This window comes from Lipophrys pholis (assembly GCF_963383615.2).
Source record: "Lipophrys pholis genome assembly, chromosome: 14".
NCBI lineage: Eukaryota > Metazoa > Chordata > Actinopteri > Blenniiformes > Blenniidae > Lipophrys > Lipophrys pholis.
In genome coordinates, this window is record NC_137633.1 from 18768717 (window position 1) to 18788338 (window position 19622).

At 40.6% G+C, this 19622-nt stretch overlaps 1 protein-coding gene across 2 annotated transcripts; it reads right to left on the bottom strand.

Moving 5' to 3' along the window:
* Positions 1-7333: 7333 nt before the first annotated feature.
* LOC308119966 (adhesion G-protein coupled receptor G5-like) lies at positions 7334-15058 on the bottom strand. 2 transcript variants are annotated; one of them, XM_080480296.1, is made up of 18 exons: positions 15024-15058; positions 14858-14955; positions 14706-14786; positions 14564-14614; positions 13872-14033; positions 13730-13765; positions 13582-13644; positions 12750-12900; positions 12465-12621; positions 12260-12391; positions 11512-11622; positions 11389-11428; positions 10040-10140; positions 9829-9950; positions 8657-8922; positions 8488-8578; positions 8117-8400; positions 7334-8032 (listed from the first exon to the last, which is right to left on the bottom strand). In XM_080480296.1, exons 2-18 carry the CDS (start codon positions 14952-14954, stop codon positions 7809-7811), a joined length of 2169 nt encoding a protein of 722 aa, XP_080336422.1. In that variant the 5' UTR covers position 14955; positions 15024-15058; the 3' UTR covers positions 7334-7808. The 2 variants fall into 2 exon arrangements, with proteins under 2 accessions (XP_080336422.1, XP_080336421.1); XM_080480295.1 differs by lacking the exon at positions 15024-15058 and having other exon boundaries at positions 14858-14987.
* Between the last annotated feature and the right edge of the window lie 4564 nt (positions 15059-19622).

The window sequence follows — 19622 nt, forward strand, 5'->3', positions numbered from 1 at the left end:
TAGTTACAGTATTGTGAGTACTTATAACTTGTTACTTCCACAGTACAGAAACTGGTCTGTTCTCCTCTCTGGCTCTGAATGTTCTTTTTTTTTTTTTTTTTTCATTCAGCGTGCTATAGAAACAAACAATAAATCCCCACCTGCTTTCAATTCTTTGTCTGCTGTTATGGGTGAGGAAAACTCACCACAGAATTCCTTTTGCATGCAAAACGTGCAACGAAACCCCTGTGCCTCTACGTGTCAACGGCATGATGGAGTGATTGTGATAAACGGTGACATCTGACGGACACGTCCGCATGTGTGAGTGCTGCTCGGCTTCACCACTTCTCACTGCCGACTCGGGCTTATCGTCACAAATGACGGGGCTCACGAGGAGCCGCTGGGGTCACTGGGGGACGAGGAGAACCCCGATACGTGCGGCGAGGGACAACCACCCCTCCTGCTGCTGCATATAACGTGAGAAGGGAAAACGAAGGGAGGGGAAGCTCAAAATCCAGAGGTCAAGCTTTGGATGTGAATGTTTCAAGAGGTTGCGCCCTCCGCCCCTTCCTCCTTCTCCACTTTCATGACCCCTCCGTATCCACTGTTCCCCATTTCTCCACAGCTGATGAAAAGTGTTGATGAAACGCAAAGACTCCCAGGACTCACACAAGACAAGAGTATCTCCGTCGAGTGGCGCGTACTCGGCCATCTGGCCACCCGCTTCCCAATCACAACAACGCCGTGTTTGGGATACTTCATGATCGGTCACCTGAAAGCACCTTGGAGTGACCCTCTCCCCCTCCGAATCCGTCCATTTCTCTCCCAGGCTTCCTCGTTTCGTGCTCCTCTGACGCGCCGTCACCGGGCCGTCATAAATCTGCACACTTAACAGGCTCTCAGATCCATCAGCCTGAGTGCTTTCAGTCTGGGGCCCAGAGTGTGCACACGCACGGAGGCAGGAGGGGGCTCGCAGGTGCCCCTCCGCCAAGACTTATGGCCGCTGCTCCCCCACTCTGCAGTCACGCAAGCGCTGCCCCGCTCCTGGACCTCAGCCTGATTTTTACTGCAGCCTGTGGGGAAACCAGACGCTACAAAGGCCCCGGGTCCACATCAATTTCACGAGCAGAGTTACTAGGAAATAAATCATTTTCAGGATTTATGAAAGAGGAGAAGGGAATGAGGAGGTCCCCGCTAGTGGGTTGCCTTGACCCACTGGAAGAGCGAAACCGGAGAGCATAAAATAAAGTCCATTTAGAGCCATGTCAACGGGAAAGGTCAAACTCTGAGCTTCATGTCAACTCTTAACTTGATAAATGCCAGATATAGTGTGCAGCCCAACATTATTATTAGGTTAGAAAAAAACACATCTGCCCGAATGCCTGTTGTGTTTGACTAATTTTATTTCCTCTTGACACGCAAGGCTCCAGGAACAAGACCTCAGGCTGTATAGGTCATTTGAGATCCACAATTTGGTTTTTACAGGGCAGGATTTAGTCTAGACTCCCCATAATGAAACGTGTACAAAGCTGCTGCGCACTAATGTGATCAATCAGAAATCCAAACTTATTCACGTGGATCTATAGTGATGGGAAACGTACAGACTTATAGATATATTTCTGATTATCTTTTAGTTTTCACTCTCATTCTCTTTTTCACTCTAATAGAGTGTCGTTGTGTGTGATAATCGAGATTCTCTATTATCACACACAACAACAAAGGGTCACAATCGGTGGAGGAAAGGCGTCACGAGCTGCAACGTGGCCAAACTTCCTTTGTTTTGAAATAAAATACAAAGATTCAAATGAGGTTTGAAAGTCTGGCTCATGTCAAACTCTCTCAAATCCCTACTCTTGCCCGTTTACATGTTTTTGTTTCAGAACAGATTTATGTTTACACGGAAATGTTTTGAAAAACGTTTCTGTTGGGCCACTGGTATTTACTGTTGGTTGTTTTTGTAACAGAACCACACACACACACACACACACACACACACACACACACACACATACGTGCAGAGAAAAATAACTCTAAACATTAACAATGGTGAGTACACAGGCATTTATATCGACAGATGACAAAGTTGTATTGCTATTACAGTGACTACAGGTATAAAAACGATCAAGTTCCAGGCGAATATGAACTGGGAGTCATGACAATCTGCACGGCACCAATGTTGTTTTTGAGAATTCTCTACTTGTGTGAAGTGATTTTCCCTCAAACACATTTATTTAATATGTCTTGCTCAAAATGATTTAAGCAGAAAGGGTGATATGCAACCTTTAGGATCATTATATGATGTACATCAGCACTTCTTATTATCTACCATAAAGCTATTGTGAAGACATTCTCCAGAGCAGATTTTGCTCTTTGAGGTACGATTTATTAGTTTAAGCCAACTGCTTCTTCAGAGTAATCCTCCTACAGTGTTCAGCTCCTGTGCTCGAGGTCCGGCGCTTTGTGTCATTGAGCCTTTCTTAGAAAACCTCTAAATACTCCATACATGTGGTTTGCGACTGAGATCAATTAAAAGTGTTTTCTCAGTTTCGCTCCACTAAAGGAAACACATCTACACGTGTTCAAATTGGATTCTGGGGGCCGCGTTTTTTCACGCCGCTAACAGTTTTACGGCCCCGCGTGAAAACGCAGCATTCCTCGCTGTCCTAATTATCAAATGATCTGGATCGGCCTCCTTGCACAGCCGGACGCCTCCACACCAGGACTTCCTTTCACGCACTCTGAACCCACACTCCAAATCTGTGCGCAAACTGACTCTTGATCCTGTGAATTAATGATTAAAAAGCCGCGCTGTTTATCTTCAGCTTGACTAAATCCCTTCTCGGGCCTGTCAGACTTCTGACCGTTGAAGTTGATCTATTTGTTGATGTACAGTATGTGTTTCACCATTCTTCACCACAGAGCTGTGATTTGTAATGGCAGCTCTGCGCGGCGAGCTCAGTTTACACATGAAGTCTCTGCTGTGGCTTACCTTGCGAGCGCCAATGTACAGACACTGGAGCTTTACTATAGAGGCCTGCTGTGCTCTGCATGAAAAGCCTTTTTTTGGAGGGGGGGGGGGCAAATTAGATGTGTATGGCAGTAATTACCCCAATTTTTGGCTGGCATGCTGTGGTCATTTAAAAGATTAATCAGTCGTAGATAAATAAGCAGACCTTCCTCTCTGAACGACACCCCTCAAGCCGACATGCACGGGAAAACACCCGCTCTCCGCCTCACAGACTCTATTATGAAGTCGATGTCAGTCTATCCCACAGAATATTTTATTCATGCAGATTACAAATAGGTCAATTTTAAAGTGAAGGTGTGGTAAAGTAAGCCTCTCAGCTGTCATCGGTTGTTAGTGACATCAACCTTTTGTTGCCTGAGGGTAATTTAAAGAGGAAGTTAAAGTTATTGTGTCCTGCATTTCGCTTAGACTTCATGTATTTTCTGTGAAAAATCTAAATCTAAATGTCTCGATATGTGATAACTGACAATATTACTGAAGTACTGCTCCACAGAAGCAGATGTTGGGGGGGAACAATGTGACCATGTGAACATGTGAATATTATTTAAAAAGAAAAAAACTTTAAAAGGAAGGAAATTAGTGTTTAATGGATTAGTTCTTTGTTGCAACAATGTTTTTTAGCAATAAATCTCACCCTGATGGAATGTTTATTTTCCCCATGAATGGTTCTACAATCGTAATAAAAGCAATGTGTGGGACATTTGTTGGGATGAGCAGCAGAGCTGAGTATGTGGCAGGCACCTTTGAAAATGTGGTCAGTATCATTTATTCACTTAATGACTCTTGATAGAAGTCAAATAAAAACAAGACATCCTGCCTATGTGCAAATTGGGTTTTCTAACATTACCTGCTTTTTTTTTTAATCTATCAAACACATGATTATTTATTTATTCCTCCATAAAGCAAAAAAAATCTCATGGGATCAAAGTCAAATAACTGAATGGAATTTGAAGTTTCCCTCCATTGTAATTATGAATAAATCAACAGTTTTGTCAAAACCATCTACATCAATACTTGCAGGAAAGTTACAGTCTGTAGATTAAAAGATGATTAAGAAATAAACACAAATCTGAGTTAGTTTGTCCTGTAAAGGCTGTTGCTTTGGATCCCATTTAAATTGTTTTATTTAATGAAGTACACACACACACACACACACACACACACACACACACACACACACACACACACACACACACACACACACACACACACACACACACACACACACACACACACACACACACACACACACACACACACACACACACACACACACACACAATGATTCCTTGTCAGGCGATCATAGTTTGCCAACATCCCCTTCACCTAGTGAATGCTGTAAAAGCTTGTTAAATACACATTTTGGGGAATGTTTTCAAGGTCCTGGCATGCCCGCAGGCATCTTATCACTATAGGTAGCCATGAGCTCATTCCTTGTTTGCCAGTGGAGCTCCCTGCGCAGTGGATACTGCTCTCTGTAGGCACAAGGTAATTATCTGCAGACACGCAACACTAACTGGCTTGGTCTCCCCCCACAAGGCTGCACAGGATGTGAGGGACAAAACATCACTTGAACTTGTTTTTACAGTCTTCTGCCATCTTTGAGCCATGTGACAAGCACATCAGTCATTAAACAGTCATATTTCTCCTCTGAAGCGTTCACTCTGCATTCCAGAGGATGACTGGAACTTTTTTTTTTTTTTATAGGAGCTAAGTGATGCTTTCTGCATGAATCACAACCTTGTCTGCAGGCCATACAATGAGTAATGCCGACTTTCTTCAGAAACATAGCATTATCTTTACAAATGACTTCCTGGACAATGCGATTTGTCTCAGTGAAGGTAGATCACATTAGTTTATTTCCAAGCACACCATGTGTAGTCAAGGAGTGAGGAACTTCTCAAGTATACCAGAGTAAATACTGCCATCTTGTGTCAAAAACAATAAACACAGCATCATCTGTCCCTGCGATGCACTTATCAGCCATATCATTAAGACCACTGAAAGGTGTGGGGGAGAAATTATAAGAATTTAAAGGTGTTTGACAAAAACATGAATTAAAAAAAATACACAGCTGGGTCAGATACATTCAAGGTAAGAAAAGAGGTGAACCTATGAAAATAGTAACGGAGGTTCGAAGCTCAGTGATGCACACATGGTGGCTGTGTCGTCCAATCCAACAGTCCAAAAAGTCAAACTGCTTTAGCTCAAACTGCAAAAACAAGCAACCAAAGGCTTGTGTGCATCAGAGCTGGACCTCACGCTTTGTCTTAAAGGAGACATATCATGCTTTTAAATCCTTCCTTTTTACATATAAATCATACAGTTGTGGTCTATATAAAGCGGAACTGCAATGCTTGGGTCTGAATTCCTCATTATTAGAGCTCCACAGGCCCCTTTTCTACCCCTTTTCTGATGTGCTTCTGAGAGCAACTCGTTTTGGGGCGGTCTCTTCAAATGCAAATGAGACACTTCATACCTCGCCTCCTCTCCAGGTTGCAGAGGTGACACTCGGTTCAACGCCACCCTGTTCGGCCATCTTTGTAGTTTGATAGAACAGATACAGTTATCTAGCGGCGCAGAAACTTTATATTCACACATTATTTACAAAATGTCAACAACGGAAGATTTGTCCATCCAGCCATACATGTTGGAGCCAGAGTCGGACCCGGCGGAGCGAGATGAAAATGACGATGATGCACCTACAGAACAACGTCTTCATATGGATGTAACGCAATGGTGTGTTACTATATTTACACTAACTTCTCCATCCATGCCCACTACTACAATACTGCCTGTATTACAACGACTATTTAACACAGAAGTTACATTATAATCTAAAACGAGCACACAGCGCTAACATATGAAGACGGTGCAACTGCTAATGCTAACAAAACAATGACAGGGACGTCTTATCATCACACTTTTTAGCGTTATATACAGCTTACCGAAGTGCTCTGTTCGTCGTCTCCATAGATAGAAGGAACTGACCGCTCAATCAGACCAAGTCTTTCGGCAAATCCTTCTTTATACTGGCGGAGGTTGCTGAAGCAGTCGTCCTTAAAGTGCTTCTCGCACACAAAAATGACCTTACCCACAGATGTGGGTACATTTCTGTGAAAAATAAAACTCAACCAGGCACTTGGAAAAGGTTCTGATGCTGGGAGACGGTGTAACGAAGCTTGTGGGTTACTACATCCAACAACCGAACATTTCGACTTATCCTCTCGTAACTTCGGTTGGACTACAAAATCGCAGCGAGAAACAAAAATGGCGGATTGCTCGAAATGTCGATGTCCTAATTTGGCAGTTCCGCCGGGAATACTGTGACGTAATAGTTCAAAAAACGTAATAGAGAATAGAAAAATCGAAACGGATCGCAAAATATGACCAAAACAGAATATAAAGACATCAACGGAGCACCTGAAGAGACTACTTTGAACTTTTCTGTACTTCTAAACACTCTAAATATACAACAACATGCATTTAAGGGCTACAAAAGTGGATTTAGCATGATATGTCCCCTTTAAATCACTGTGGCCGGATGGACGGCACATCACGATGCACTGTGGGGAAAAGACAAAGCAATGTTCAGCTATGAAACGTTGCTATCATAGTCCGGTGATCTGCAAACTTTCCCATCAAAAGAGCAGTTTCTGTCCCTCTGGAGCCACGGAAACATGTTTAATCATAAACAAATCACACAGCTTGTAAATCAGTTTACGTAGTTTTAGTCAATGTACAATCGTGACGTTTCATGACTGCACTTTCTAATTTATTTAGCTGTTTCAGCTGTTGTAGCCATTTTTAGCCATTTCAAGTTTTTGTTTTGGACTTTGGTTGTTTCAGGCATTTTGACTTTTGATAATTCATTTTTTTCTTGTCATTTTCGCCATTTAAACCATTTAACCTGTTTTTGTTCCATTCTTGACAGTTGTTATCCTCCTTCTGTTTTTTCTAGTTTTAAAATTCAATTAGTTTAGAAAAACCTTTATTAATTGTACAAGTGAGAAATTTCAGCAATTCTAACTGTTTGTACCATTTTTTTATTAAGTCATTTTTACTCATTTGCGGGGTTTTTTTCCTTGTTTTACAATTTTAGCCAGATATCTAAATAGAATTGAAAATATGATGGAAATTGATCCACATAGAACTTTTAGAAAGTTTCAGAGAGCCAATACAGAGGAACTAAAGAGCCACATGCAGGATGGGGACCCCTGATTTAGACTTTATTTTGACACGGATTTCACCAAATGTTAAACCAACAGAGCACCTCGAGGATGTAAACAAATCCAACTGTAACAGTCAATAAACGTAAACTTCAGTGCAGTTCAAACAACTTTATTTACCCCACAAGGGGCAATTTAATATAGCTTCCCAGTACGCTTTTATGGATACAGTCAGTCAACAAGATAATGAATAAATAATATATAATAAATCTATCGAGGAAACATGTTAAGCATGTGACCGAGGGAGATGTCAGGACATTATAAGTAGCCTATACAGTATGTATACAAGTCGTAGATCACACTATAACTACATAAAAGATAAAGGAAATAAGGTGAAACAAGACAACATAAAAACTGCCAATACCAACGATGATGGTATTGGCAGAGCATTTATCCTCCATGAATGAATGTGACACTGTCACATTCATTGTACATATTTTTCAAAATAAAGGTTTGTATTTCAATGCAGCCCTATTTATGTATTATTGCTACAGTTATGTGACAACCCAAACAATGAAAAAGGTGAAAATGATTACGTCTTTGGACATTATTATTATATATATTATTGGTTTTTACATGTCGGCCCCGTGCCTGCACAGGTCAGGGCTGGTTTTTGCAGTATTTACAGGATATTGTTTTGATGACCATGAAGGTTTGGTTGATTGGTTTGCGTAAACATTAACCCCAATGTCTACATCCATTTGTGCCGTGGCGGTGCTGCTGAAGCTGGACGAATGGTTTACATTGTCTCCAAAGATCCTGCTGGACTTGTAGTAGTAGATGAAAAGGAAGAAACCTTCAAAAACAAAAACAAAAAACAATCGTGAGGTTAAAGCATCGTACTTTTGTTTAGACATTCCTGGATCAGGTTGGAGTCTACCTTGGAAGGTGTTGAGGATGGTGAAGATGTAGTAGAAGGGCAGCGTCAAAGGTCCATGGCTGAAGAAGGCGAAGGCCCAGGTGAGGCCGAAGAGGACGAACAAGGCCAGAACGGAGAAAGCTTTCATCTTAGCCGAGCTCTTGTCATGATCCACCCGCACGGCAGAATTAAGCAGAGCAATCTGCCGCACGATTATGATGAAGATGCTGAAAGTAAAGATAAACACTACTCCATAGTAACCGACGTTAACCCCCTGGTGAACAGCAGCATCGGCGATCCAGCACCTGGAAAGACAAGTTACGAGTAATTCACTTAAGAAGGGTTTTTCGATTTAATCATTTGTCATCAGAAAGCCCCCAATAGTTGCTCACATGGTCACGTGCTCGCCGCCGTCGGTGTGGATGTGCAGGAGCTCATACTTGTGCAAGATGAGGAGGACCGTCACCGCTACACCTGGCGTGACTAACGACACAGAATAAACGTGTGAATAGATGAAGTCAAGTCACCAGAGTAGCTATAAAGTTGTTCAGCTTTCCTTACCCCAGCCTGCAATGCAAATCTTCGTCATGTAGTGTTTGATTTCCGAGTGGGTTCTCCAGAGGCTGAAGTACAGGTGTAAAGCCTGCATGAAGAACCAGGTGAACGTGGCCAGCAGGCTGTAGTGCAGGACGGCGGCGGCGGTCACACACGCAGCCACGTTGCCGAGGCCAGCGATGGTCTCGTTCAACAGGAAAGTCAAGTTCATGGTGAACATTGCGATGAAGAGTTGGATCAGGATGTGAGTCTCCAGGCTTGATTTCTGTTTTCTGTGAAACAAGTGAAAAGATTAAACTGATTCCTGTTGCACATTATCGGCACCTCGTCGTGTTTTTTTTTTTTTTTACATAACCTTAACCATATCTTCAGAAATAAATGGAACTGTATATATATATGATTCCTGTGTCAAGTCCTCCAGTGCCCGATGAAGCAAAGCAGCCCCACTGCATTATGGTTCCTCCACCATGCTTAACTCTTGGTAGGGTGTTTGTGTCCTGGGAGGCTTCATTGTTCCATCTGTAAACAAACTTGTTGGAGTGCGTTGCCCAAAAGTTCTCTTTTTGTTTCATCTGTTCACAAAATAAATTGTTTGTCCAAATACTCTTCGGTAAATATCAGTCATTTCTTTCTTTTTGGGGGGGGGGGGGGGGGGGTTTGCACAGCAATTTTACCCATCATTGGTTCTTATTCTCAATTCTTCTTTATCAATTTGCTCTTTTGTATAAAACACAAATTCTCTATAGAAAAAAAGTACTTAAACTTCAGGGGTGCCAATAGTGGTGAGCAAGACTGTAAAGAAACACGAAGCACAATTTATTTTTTTCTTAATATTAAAAGTGTTACTTACTTTTGAAATTCATTATTAGTTAAATTGATTTTAATAACAGGTTTTGACTCAATTAACCTGTGTAAACGATCATTGTGGCAGGGTTTAATACATTATAGTTGGCTGGGGTAAATTCAGTACAAAGAAGTATTTCTCAAAAACTACTCAAAACATTACTTGAGCTCACTTAAAATGAAAAGTTATCATGTCACTATTTAAATCACTGGAGATGAACTTGGGCCGCATGTTTCCCCTGAACTGGACTGAGCTTGACAGGCGGGCTTTTGTTAACAGGCGCCTTCAGTGCAGCCATTTCATACGTAAGAAGAGTTGCCCCGTGGTCTCTCACCTGATCAGGAAGTGCAGACAGAAGGCGACGACCTGGAAAAACAGGGACAGGCCGCAGCCGATGGACGTGATGATGGACAGAGACTTCAGATCAGACGCGCTCAGCTCTGCAGGTGCACTCGACTGGTTTCAAATGAGGACAAGACAACGTGTTTCATTAATGTGAGACGTGTCAACCACAGCAGTAAACCCTGACAGTTCCTTCATCTTACTATGAGAATGGCGAAAAAGGTGAGATGAGTGCAGAGGCATGTGACGCTGCTGTTGGTCTCCTGAGTTTCACAGCCATCTGTGACCCACACCGGTGTGTCCCCTGGTGGACGGTACAAAAGGCCGGGAGAGGACTTCACATTATTCACCCTCCATAAGGCATCCAATGAGATGCTTCACAGTAAACTTCACCTTTACGGGTGGAATTCTGAAACATTTTTGCAGTTGTTTTACTTATACGAAACAATTATCCAACCATATGTTATTTCTCGGGGTTGTAGCCAACAACGCACGATTAAGTTAATGGGTTTAGTTTTAGACACTTTTTTTCAAATGAGCAATTTTACTTTATTAGGTTTCCATCATATTTCAGTACACCTAACATTTGAGATAATATTAAAACTTTTTGATCTGTCAAAGTTCAAGCTTCACCTAACTTAGTGATTTCGGCATTTGTTTCCCATTTTGTAACTCAGATATCTTGTATTTTCTGCCTAAAAATATGTGCTTTATTTGTAGATATTTTAAACTGGCAACTTATACTGAGTGCTTGCTATTGCAATATTCTCTGCCATTTGATTCAGTTTACGTGTCTAATACCGGCGTGTCAAACACTTTTCAGTTCAGGGGCCCAATTTCCTCTTGAGTGGACCGGACCAGTAAAATAGTTCCACAATAACCAATAGATTCAAACTTTAAAGATTTCGCTGTTGTGGTGCAGAGTATACGTGATGGAAATGTTAATATTTTTATGAAACCAAAGAATTAATTCCAAAAATAATTGCAATCTCAGCATGAAGACAATTTTTAATGAAATCTTCTGCCGCAAAATTCACTAAGATGTAAAAAAACAAAACAAAAAAAACCTTTTTTCCTATAGCTGCTGGATTATGCATGTTTTTTTGCAAACTCACCCTGAGAGCCTGACTTTGAGGCTAAAACTACTTTAATAGCTGTCATAGCAGCAAGACCGGCGTCTCAGATGGGGTGTGAGTGTTGGATCGTGTCCACTACACTTAAGAAATGTGCTACAAAATCAATATTTTCTATGAAATTCTTACAATTTGCTTGGTGGTTTGGCTGGATTGGAGCCTAATGCATGTCCACTTTGATCCACAGGTCTTATGTTTGACACCCCTAGTCTAATATATCATACATTGAAAGCCCATTTCTCTGGGCTTTCTTCTTTTTCTATTTCAAAGGGTATATATAAACTGCATTATGGTAAAACAACTGAAAATCCCTTTGGTTATTAGCTACGAAACCGTGTGATTAGGTGATTTGTAATTCATTACCTCCAAAGTTAAGGACTTATAAACGACTACCACAGACTTCATGATGCTTTTCTTACCTTCACCATCCCAAGACCTGCATGAGAAGCTGCTTCCGTTCTGCACCAGACACCACAGAATTCAGTATACGTTTTCTCTCCACTTCACAACAATCACCATGTCCGCCAGTGTGCCCGCTTTACCTTTTGCACGCCATTGAACTTGATCAATATGGGCTCGGAGAGATTAAAGATTCTTGCTCCCATTTCAATTCCCACTACCTGGTTATGTAAAAAAGTGCTGGAGGGGTCGTCCTGTTGAGAGTCAAAGACACATTATCACACATGAACCGGTGAAAGGGAGTGGAGGGGAACTTGTTTTCCTCGATATCAGCGTTGTGCTTAAGCTTATTACAGCCATGCTGATATTCAGTGGAGCAGCTGCTTGTTATGATGCCAAAATGTTTTTTGTTTTTTTTTCCATCGTTAGTTTTGTCTGGACCAACATAAACTGCGCTGCCACTAAACCACAAAGGGATTGTTTCTAAATAAACACAAAGAGGTGACCGGCTTCAGCTCCTTTGAGTTCTGAATTGTGTTGGACTCTATTATAAGCCCTTTTCTGCGTTCGACCCTGTTTTACATCATGTTTTAAGCTGCATTGCTCCAATATCTTTGGTCATTTCTCCCGCGTCGACAAGTCCGGCTCCAATTCGTCACTGATCTCAGTGCTCCGCTCAGTCACTCCACGGCCGACGCAAGCTTACGGTCAATGAAATGACGTTGATTCTTCTTTTGCGTCGACAGGCCTCATCCACGCTATTCCCTCATTTGAATCCACCCCGCGTGTAAGATGCCACGGATGGCCACGAGATGTTTGCAGGATATCAGTAAATCAAACCCGAAGCTGTTTATGATCATTGTTCCGTTACTGTCTATCAACTTTACCTACCAGCTCATTCCCCGGAAAAAACAAAACTGCAGCCAACGAGGAATTTCTCGCCAGAGCCATTGTGCTGGCTTCTCTTGGGATTTCGATTGTTTGCGAGAAGGTCTCCTCCAAACTTCTGTTTCCCTGCACAATCTATAAGAAGACCACAGTTAAAGTTGTTGCAATTTCTCGGCTTTTCTGGAATTGTGTTGCGCAATCCGACTACCGAGATATCGCCCGATGTGCCTCTGTTAAATGACAGTTTTGTTAGACTTTTTGACGTGAGTTTGGCGATGATCCCTTTGACATCGCCGACTGCTAAGGCCGCCGTGCTTGAATTCCCCATCTGCTCCAGCAGAGAGACAACACCTTGCAGCAGATTTCTGAAATGAAAACAGAAATGAATTCAGATAGAAAAAAATAAATAAATAAATTCTTGTTTGTATTTCACTGTGTCACACAAACTCTTTAGTACTGTGCATTCATATCTGTGAGTGACTGTGATATTTACGCTGCTTGTTTAGAGCTGGTGGTTTCACTGCTGTTCATGGGGGGGATCGTGATATAGATGTCTGGCTGGGACTCACAATGGTTCTCCTCATCAATTATGGCCCAGAGGTCTTTTGGAACACCAGCGCATGCCTCGCATGTTCCAGTTTGCACTACAAATCAGCCAACAATAAATTCATATCTGGGTATTAAAATATGTGCAATACTGTCATATTTTCCTGTGTATATATTGTGTGTATATATTATGCATCAATATCTTTATATATATTGATATATTATGCATCAATAGTCTTTTTCTGTTCCTTTACACTTGTAAAGTACAGCTCCACATCTCATCTCATCTCATCTCATCTCGTCTCAATCTCAATCTCAATCTCAATCTCATTTTATAAAACATACAGACCCCCGAGGTTCTCAGGAAGAGGTTAACTAAGTGTTTCAGAGTCAGATGAAACAAGGTGAAGCGGTGTTTCGCTCCTCACCTGAGGAAAAAACATCCAGAACACCTGAGAACTGCTGACACACTCACTTCGTTTAAATCAGACCTTAAAACATTACTATCTCCTCGGGGTTTCCAATAACCAATACATTTGACTTATTTCATTACCTTTATCTTAATAAAGCTTTGCTTTTATTTATTCTCTGTTGTATGCTTTTCCTAACGGCCTTGTTTTAATGTATTTGCTTCATTTATTTTAAAAAGCACTGAATGGCGCTATAGAAACAAATTTGCCCCTCCTTGAATGTCACATGTGCCATGCAACATTCAAACTATACAACAGCCTCACTGACATGGGGGCTTATTTACCACATAATAACTTTGCAACCCTCACCTCCGTGATGGGGTGTTTGCTCAAACGCTGGCTTTCCTTTAGTCAGCCTAATATTTTGAACACCTTAAACAAATGGAAACGTTTGTAAGTTATAGTGGACCGGGTTGATCTCATATGTGTGCTGCTGCCATGGAACAGAGATTTTTACTGGTGTCGAAGGAGTTGTGGACGCGGTGGAGGAAGCCTGCAAGAGAATAAAAGATGATTGGTGAGAAGAGAGAACGTTGTTGTGTAATGAAACGTTTGGACCAATAGAGGGCAGTGTCTCACTGCCCTGTTGTCAATACTACCTGGTTCGTTGGAATCGGTTTCGATGTCTGGAGAGAAATCTGATGGCTTTGTCAACACAACGATATCCTGTTTGTTTAAGCCGCCTGTTTCAGTTAGGCAGTAGCAGCCACTTCCATGGATTATCTTAACTTTGTAATCAAACTCTGTGCCACAACAACGCCCTAAAACAAAAAGCACAATCTTGGTTAAACACTCAAAAACGAATCAAAAATAATCAAATAAGCAGTCATTTGCATCGATATAATGGAAATGTATACACAATGCTAAATAAAAAACAAAGAAAACAAGTGGGATTATTTTCCTCTGAAGTATTTGTTACAAAGCTGCAGATCATAAAGTCTGAATTTTAAATCAAGACTCAACTTTCTTTATCATCATTTCTACTTTGACAAGCACAAAGAACCCCAACCAAAAAAATTAAACCAGCATGAATGGAGAGCAAATAAATGTGAAATAAATGGAAAGGTGCACATTGCATTGTGCAAATAGAATAGAAACTTCAGACATAGTTAGTGGTGTGTGAATTAGATTTAACTATGAGTAAATAAAACTTTTCAGTTACATTTAAAAGTCCCTAAGTGCTACTTGATCACAGTCATGTGAGAATACAGTATGAAATTCATTACTTCCACCCCTGACTGTCAAAGACATCCAACAGGCTGTAGCTAGACAAAAAGAAATGTAGCCGGACCTTTGTCTCGTATGAAACACAGCTTGACTTCTCCTCCTTCATAGAGAGCATCTGAAATACATTTTAAAAGTCTTCATTTTTCTTTGAAATTTTTATGTTAATTTAAAAAGAGCTTTCTTTTTTTTTTTTTTTGCCAGCTTACCTGATGGAAAAGCATGTTCATGAGTGGAGTGTTTGTTCCTGACGAACAGTGTGTTATTCGGCTTGTGAGCTACATTTGTGCCTGCATGGAATGACAGAACGAGAAATTTATAGCTGATTCATAGCAAGTTAACCTTGCTCAGCTTTACTTACCTGAAGTCTCACATCTGTGATTCATCATGAACATCCCGGAGAACAGAATTATTGTCTTGAACATGAAGCGATGATTTGCACGCAGCGGTAACATCATCCTACCGAGCAAAAGTGTGATATTTTGAGGTATTAGCCTGAGTAACAGAAGAGCCTCACTGTTTGTTACCTGAGTCAGTTGACATTCAGCATCGTCCCAGCCTCCTATGCCTTCAGAGATATAATGCTGATACTCTTCCTGGCTGATTTCCTTTGCAAATGAAGTGTGCCCATGTTGCCACAGTTTTTTCAGTAAACATCTGGCAGGGTGCCACTTTTGAGAGCACGGTGTGCTACGATGAAATGTATTAAATCGTATTGATGTTTGTTGCTGCAAACGCTTTCAGAGTCACATTTACACATGAATCCAGGAGAGAAGCTTAAATTCATTATTAACTCCCTGTATGCAGTCAGTAATGGGAGGTGTGGCACACATTTAGTACATATTTGGTCATTTAAGGTCATTTTGTATTGTTCAGTTTCTGTGTTTCTGTCTTCAACTCCCTTTTAAGTAACCATATTTGGTTATCTATTTAATGTTTTCTATTACCTATAAGCTCTCAGAAGATGTTAAAAATACATTCCATCGAGAGCTGCTTGTGTCTAGACTTCTCATGCATTGACAAAAACCAGGGGTGTCAAATATAAGGCCTGTGGGCCAAGACAAGCCTGCAAGAGGCTCTAATCCGGCCAAACCACCAAGCAAATTGTAAAAGTTAAAAAGAAAACATAAATTATTTTTTTCACATTATTTCACTGTATTTTTGCACCACAATTGGCTTCGTGTTAGGATTGTACCTATTTTCAGTAGTAATTGTTTAGTTTTGCTCAAATCTAGACCATTTCATCATATACGTATACTCTGCACCAGGTTTTAATGTAAAGGTTATTATGGCACTATTTCACCAGTCTGGCCCACTCAAGATGAAATTGTTCTGTATGTGGCCCCTGAATTAAGATTTGTTTGACACTGTGAGAGAAATCAAATTTTGTCTCATAAAGAATGACGTGTAGTTTTGCAGTCTGTGTTCAAGGATGACCCGTGCCAGCACTTTTGGTACCACTGTCCTTCAATGCGGACTCAAAACAATCTAGCCTTTAAGAAGGTGCTGTCTGACCTCAGAGTTAGACAAACTCCTAGACAATCATGCCTCTTCTCGCAGGAATAATGTAATTAAATTGTCTTAAACTTTTTGAAATGCTCTCATTCTGTTTCCTGTGTATTTTGTCTCCCTGAAGTTTTTTACTGGGAAAGTCTCCTGACAACTTGGTCCTTGGAGCCGGATTCCAACATCCCTCTCACCACCAGGATCGGGACTGAAACGTGCACGGGGAAAAAGGCCGGTCCGGTCTTTCCTAGAGAGAAGTCCTCCTACTGAATTGTTGCCAGAGGCCGGTTTCCACTGGAGGGGAGAGGGTGATGGAATCCGAACAACAGTTAACAAAGGGAGACAGATCCAGGATCAGCTGAGAGTGAGTGGGTTCTCTTTAGTGTCAAAGTTCTTGTGTGGATGGGACGGTGTCAGATGTCCGTCCATAGGCTTGGTAAGGTTGCACAGTGCGGTAAAAGCGAATACGAGGTTATTCCAGACTGAACTATCAGACCCTAACACACAAATTCTCCTGACAGATTCCCCTGACATAACTACTAAATTATTTTACAGTTTTGTTAAGGATAAGTATCCTCTACTCTCAACCACTGGGAAAGACCGCCCCCCCCCCAAAAAAAGATTTATTGATCAAAATACACATCTCATTGTAAGACAGTAGTCGTGAATAAAATATATCAACAAGATTTTAAAACCTCTTACAGAGAAAAATACCCCATTAACAAAGCTGTAAATTACAAATTATTGGCATATTTGGTCAGTTTCACACTATTTCCACAGATTTATTATTGAAATAAATTGCACAAAATCTATTTTTTTCCCGTCAAAAAGTTTAAGTACTCCTTAACATGCAGGAGTGTCAATTCATTTTCACTCCAGAGGCAACATACAGCGCAATTTAATCTCAAGCAGGCAAGACCAGTAAATAAAAGCATTTAATCTATGAATAACTAGAACTGCAAATCTCTTTCTTTGTTTTAGCCCAACAAAGTATTAAAATATCATTAGGTTCATATTCAATGATCTATCCCTTTACATCACTTGAACAATTTGAATAAAAGAACAACAATTAAACCACAATATCACACCTCCGACGACCATGTGATTAGTAGATTTTTATTACGTTATTTACATCTTCAAAGGCATAAAACATTTGGCTGGAACTCCACAATATAGTCGGCTAATTCATAATATGATCAGGATAACTTCTTGAATGATCGTTAATATGGACTAATTTCTACATCTGGTCACCTGAACTGGTTCACCACCTACTACAAAAGTTATACTCCTGGGTGTCCCTTATGGTCCAATGAATATATTGCAGTTAATGTCATCATTGTTCACAGCTGGAAAATGTCCTCTTGTGGCCCGATTGGACTCTCTTGACCGCATGTTTGACATCCTGTTCTAGGGGATTGAAATCTGAATGAGGGTTAATGAAGCCCTATGTGATCATAGGTCAAACTAATCTTTCTTCAATAAAAATCTTAAAAGTAATTAAAAGTGTTTTTTTTGAGTCTTATAATATAATATCTATCTATCTATCCATTTGTCCATCCATCCATCCATCCATCCATCCATCCATCCATCCATCCATCCATCCATCCATCCATCCACTCTTCATGACGACATGAGATCTGACTGCCAGCCCTCCACTGCAGATCATTTTATGTCCTCCAATTTTAGACGATAATGTGCTCTAATCTTTACCACTCTAAGTAAAAGTGAGCCGAGTACATGAATCTCCACGAGAGCTCAGGTACTTTTTTTGTTTTCCCCAGCCAAATTTCTGCAAAAGCAAAAGCAATATTGTTGATGTTCACCAATTCGATGGGGACACTTGCATTCAGGGACCAAAGGGACAAAGATGACAAACTTTGGTGGGAGTCCCTGAAAAAGGAACTTAGTACATTTACATTATCTTGTCTGGATCACATGTGGAGACATATTTCTTTGTTACGCACAGGGAGGACATGGAATTTGAATATTCAGGTAATCTTTTGGTCAAGTTTTCAAAAGCACACTGTGTGTGTCTGCTAATCTATTATTAGATAGTTGTAAAGCCATCTAGGACTTGCACTAAAAAGCAAACACACACTTCCTCCCTCATTTGAGAAAGTTGTTGTCAGTATGAACATTAAAAGCCCTTATTATCTTTCTTCTTTAAACTCAACGTGTTGCCTCTAATCCTGGCGCGTCAGCACAGAATAACTGATCAGATCCTCTGAATCATTGTAGAATGTGTTCCCACACGCTGGTGCTTTATGCAAACCAAGTAAACAAAGTAGTCCGTGTCTGTGATGAAACTGATCAGCAAGACCGCAAGTTTGCGTTTCGTTTGCATTTCGTCTCAATATGAAATAACAGAGTTCATTTGGAACTGAACAAAGCAACAACGGTGCGCTTGTATTCATTGAAATGAAGGAAATACATTTTGGTCGGATATGCAAAATACAGTTTTTCTGAAACCTTGTAAAAGGGAATAATCCTGTTTTGACTATTAGAATTCATTTCATTCTATAAGGAAAATACACATTGCACCAAGCTTTTAACATAAGAAAAAGCTTTTTTTTTTCTTCAAAAAAACGCTTTCTCACATTTTTTCTATGTCAGATTTTTTATTAATGCTGTTTAATGCTTTGAGATCACCACACAAACTACAGTTTGTTAGTGTCACTGTTCCTGATGATGAGGTATAACAACTAAATACAAAGAATAACGACTAAAGGCCTTTCTATCGTACGTGTTGTTGTACACTGAGCCACATTTAGCTACATCTAGACAGTTATCATGTCCTCTCTCCATGACAGTATTTTAACAATTCAATTCAATTCAGTTCAGTTCAATTCAATTTGTATTGTGCCAAATACAAATTCAAAGCACTTTTACAGAGAAAAATCTAACTTGACCATAGAGTTGTCAAAAAGTTCCAACTTGGAAGCCGTTTTCAAAAAGTTATGTTTTCATTGTTTCCGACCACGGTTGTCATGTAAACGGACAACCAAAACGCGGTGTAAAGTTTTACGTTTTCACTTGAAAACATTGTTGCGTAAAGTGGCCATAAAATGCTGCGCTGCTGCCTCCTGCTGAAGACAGCTTGTTTCATAACACAACACACCACATTTTAGCTGCCTTTTTGTTTTGAGTCTTGCATAAAGATTTAAAAAAAAAAAAAGCGTACAAAATAGCGCAGCAGACAGCCTGTACAGCAACCGACTATAAACTGACAGACGACAGAGCCATTTGGAGGAGCAAGTCAAGCTTCTGTGGCTGTTAACAGGTTGGTAATGTCATTACAGCCAGCCTGCTAGACTGCTAAACCAATTACTGCATGGCCAGCAGCACTAAACACATTTTAGATCTAATCCAAGTCTGAATAGGCTTGCTTGGATTCATTGATTGAGTTTTTATTGACAGTTTGAAGTTAACTCCAGCTATTGAACCATGTGGTCAGTCTGGTGATGTCATTGTTGTCCTAATATTGGCTACTTTGGCCATTAGTTAGATGTTAACACAGTAGAAGCTCTTGACAGGTGACGAAACATCCGTCTATTAAACAGTCAGTTGTCGGATTAATCATGCAAAAGTTTTGTACAGATTAGTTCAGAGGCCAGTTGGTT

Bases quoted from the DNA above. Each gene is read 5' to 3' on its own strand.
- LOC308119966 (XM_080480296.1), bottom strand. From the start codon at position 14,954: ATGATGTTACCGCTGCGTGCAAATCATCGCTTCATGTTCAAGACAATA. The intron at 11,623-12,259 runs GTAGGTAAAGTT...GACTCTCAACAG, and splicing joins TTTTTCCGGGGAATGAGCTG to GACGACCCCTCCAGCACTTT. The intron at 8,579-8,656 runs GTAAGGAAAGCT...CTGTGTCGTTAG, and splicing joins GATTTGCATTGCAGGCTGGG to TCACGCCAGGTGTAGCGGTG.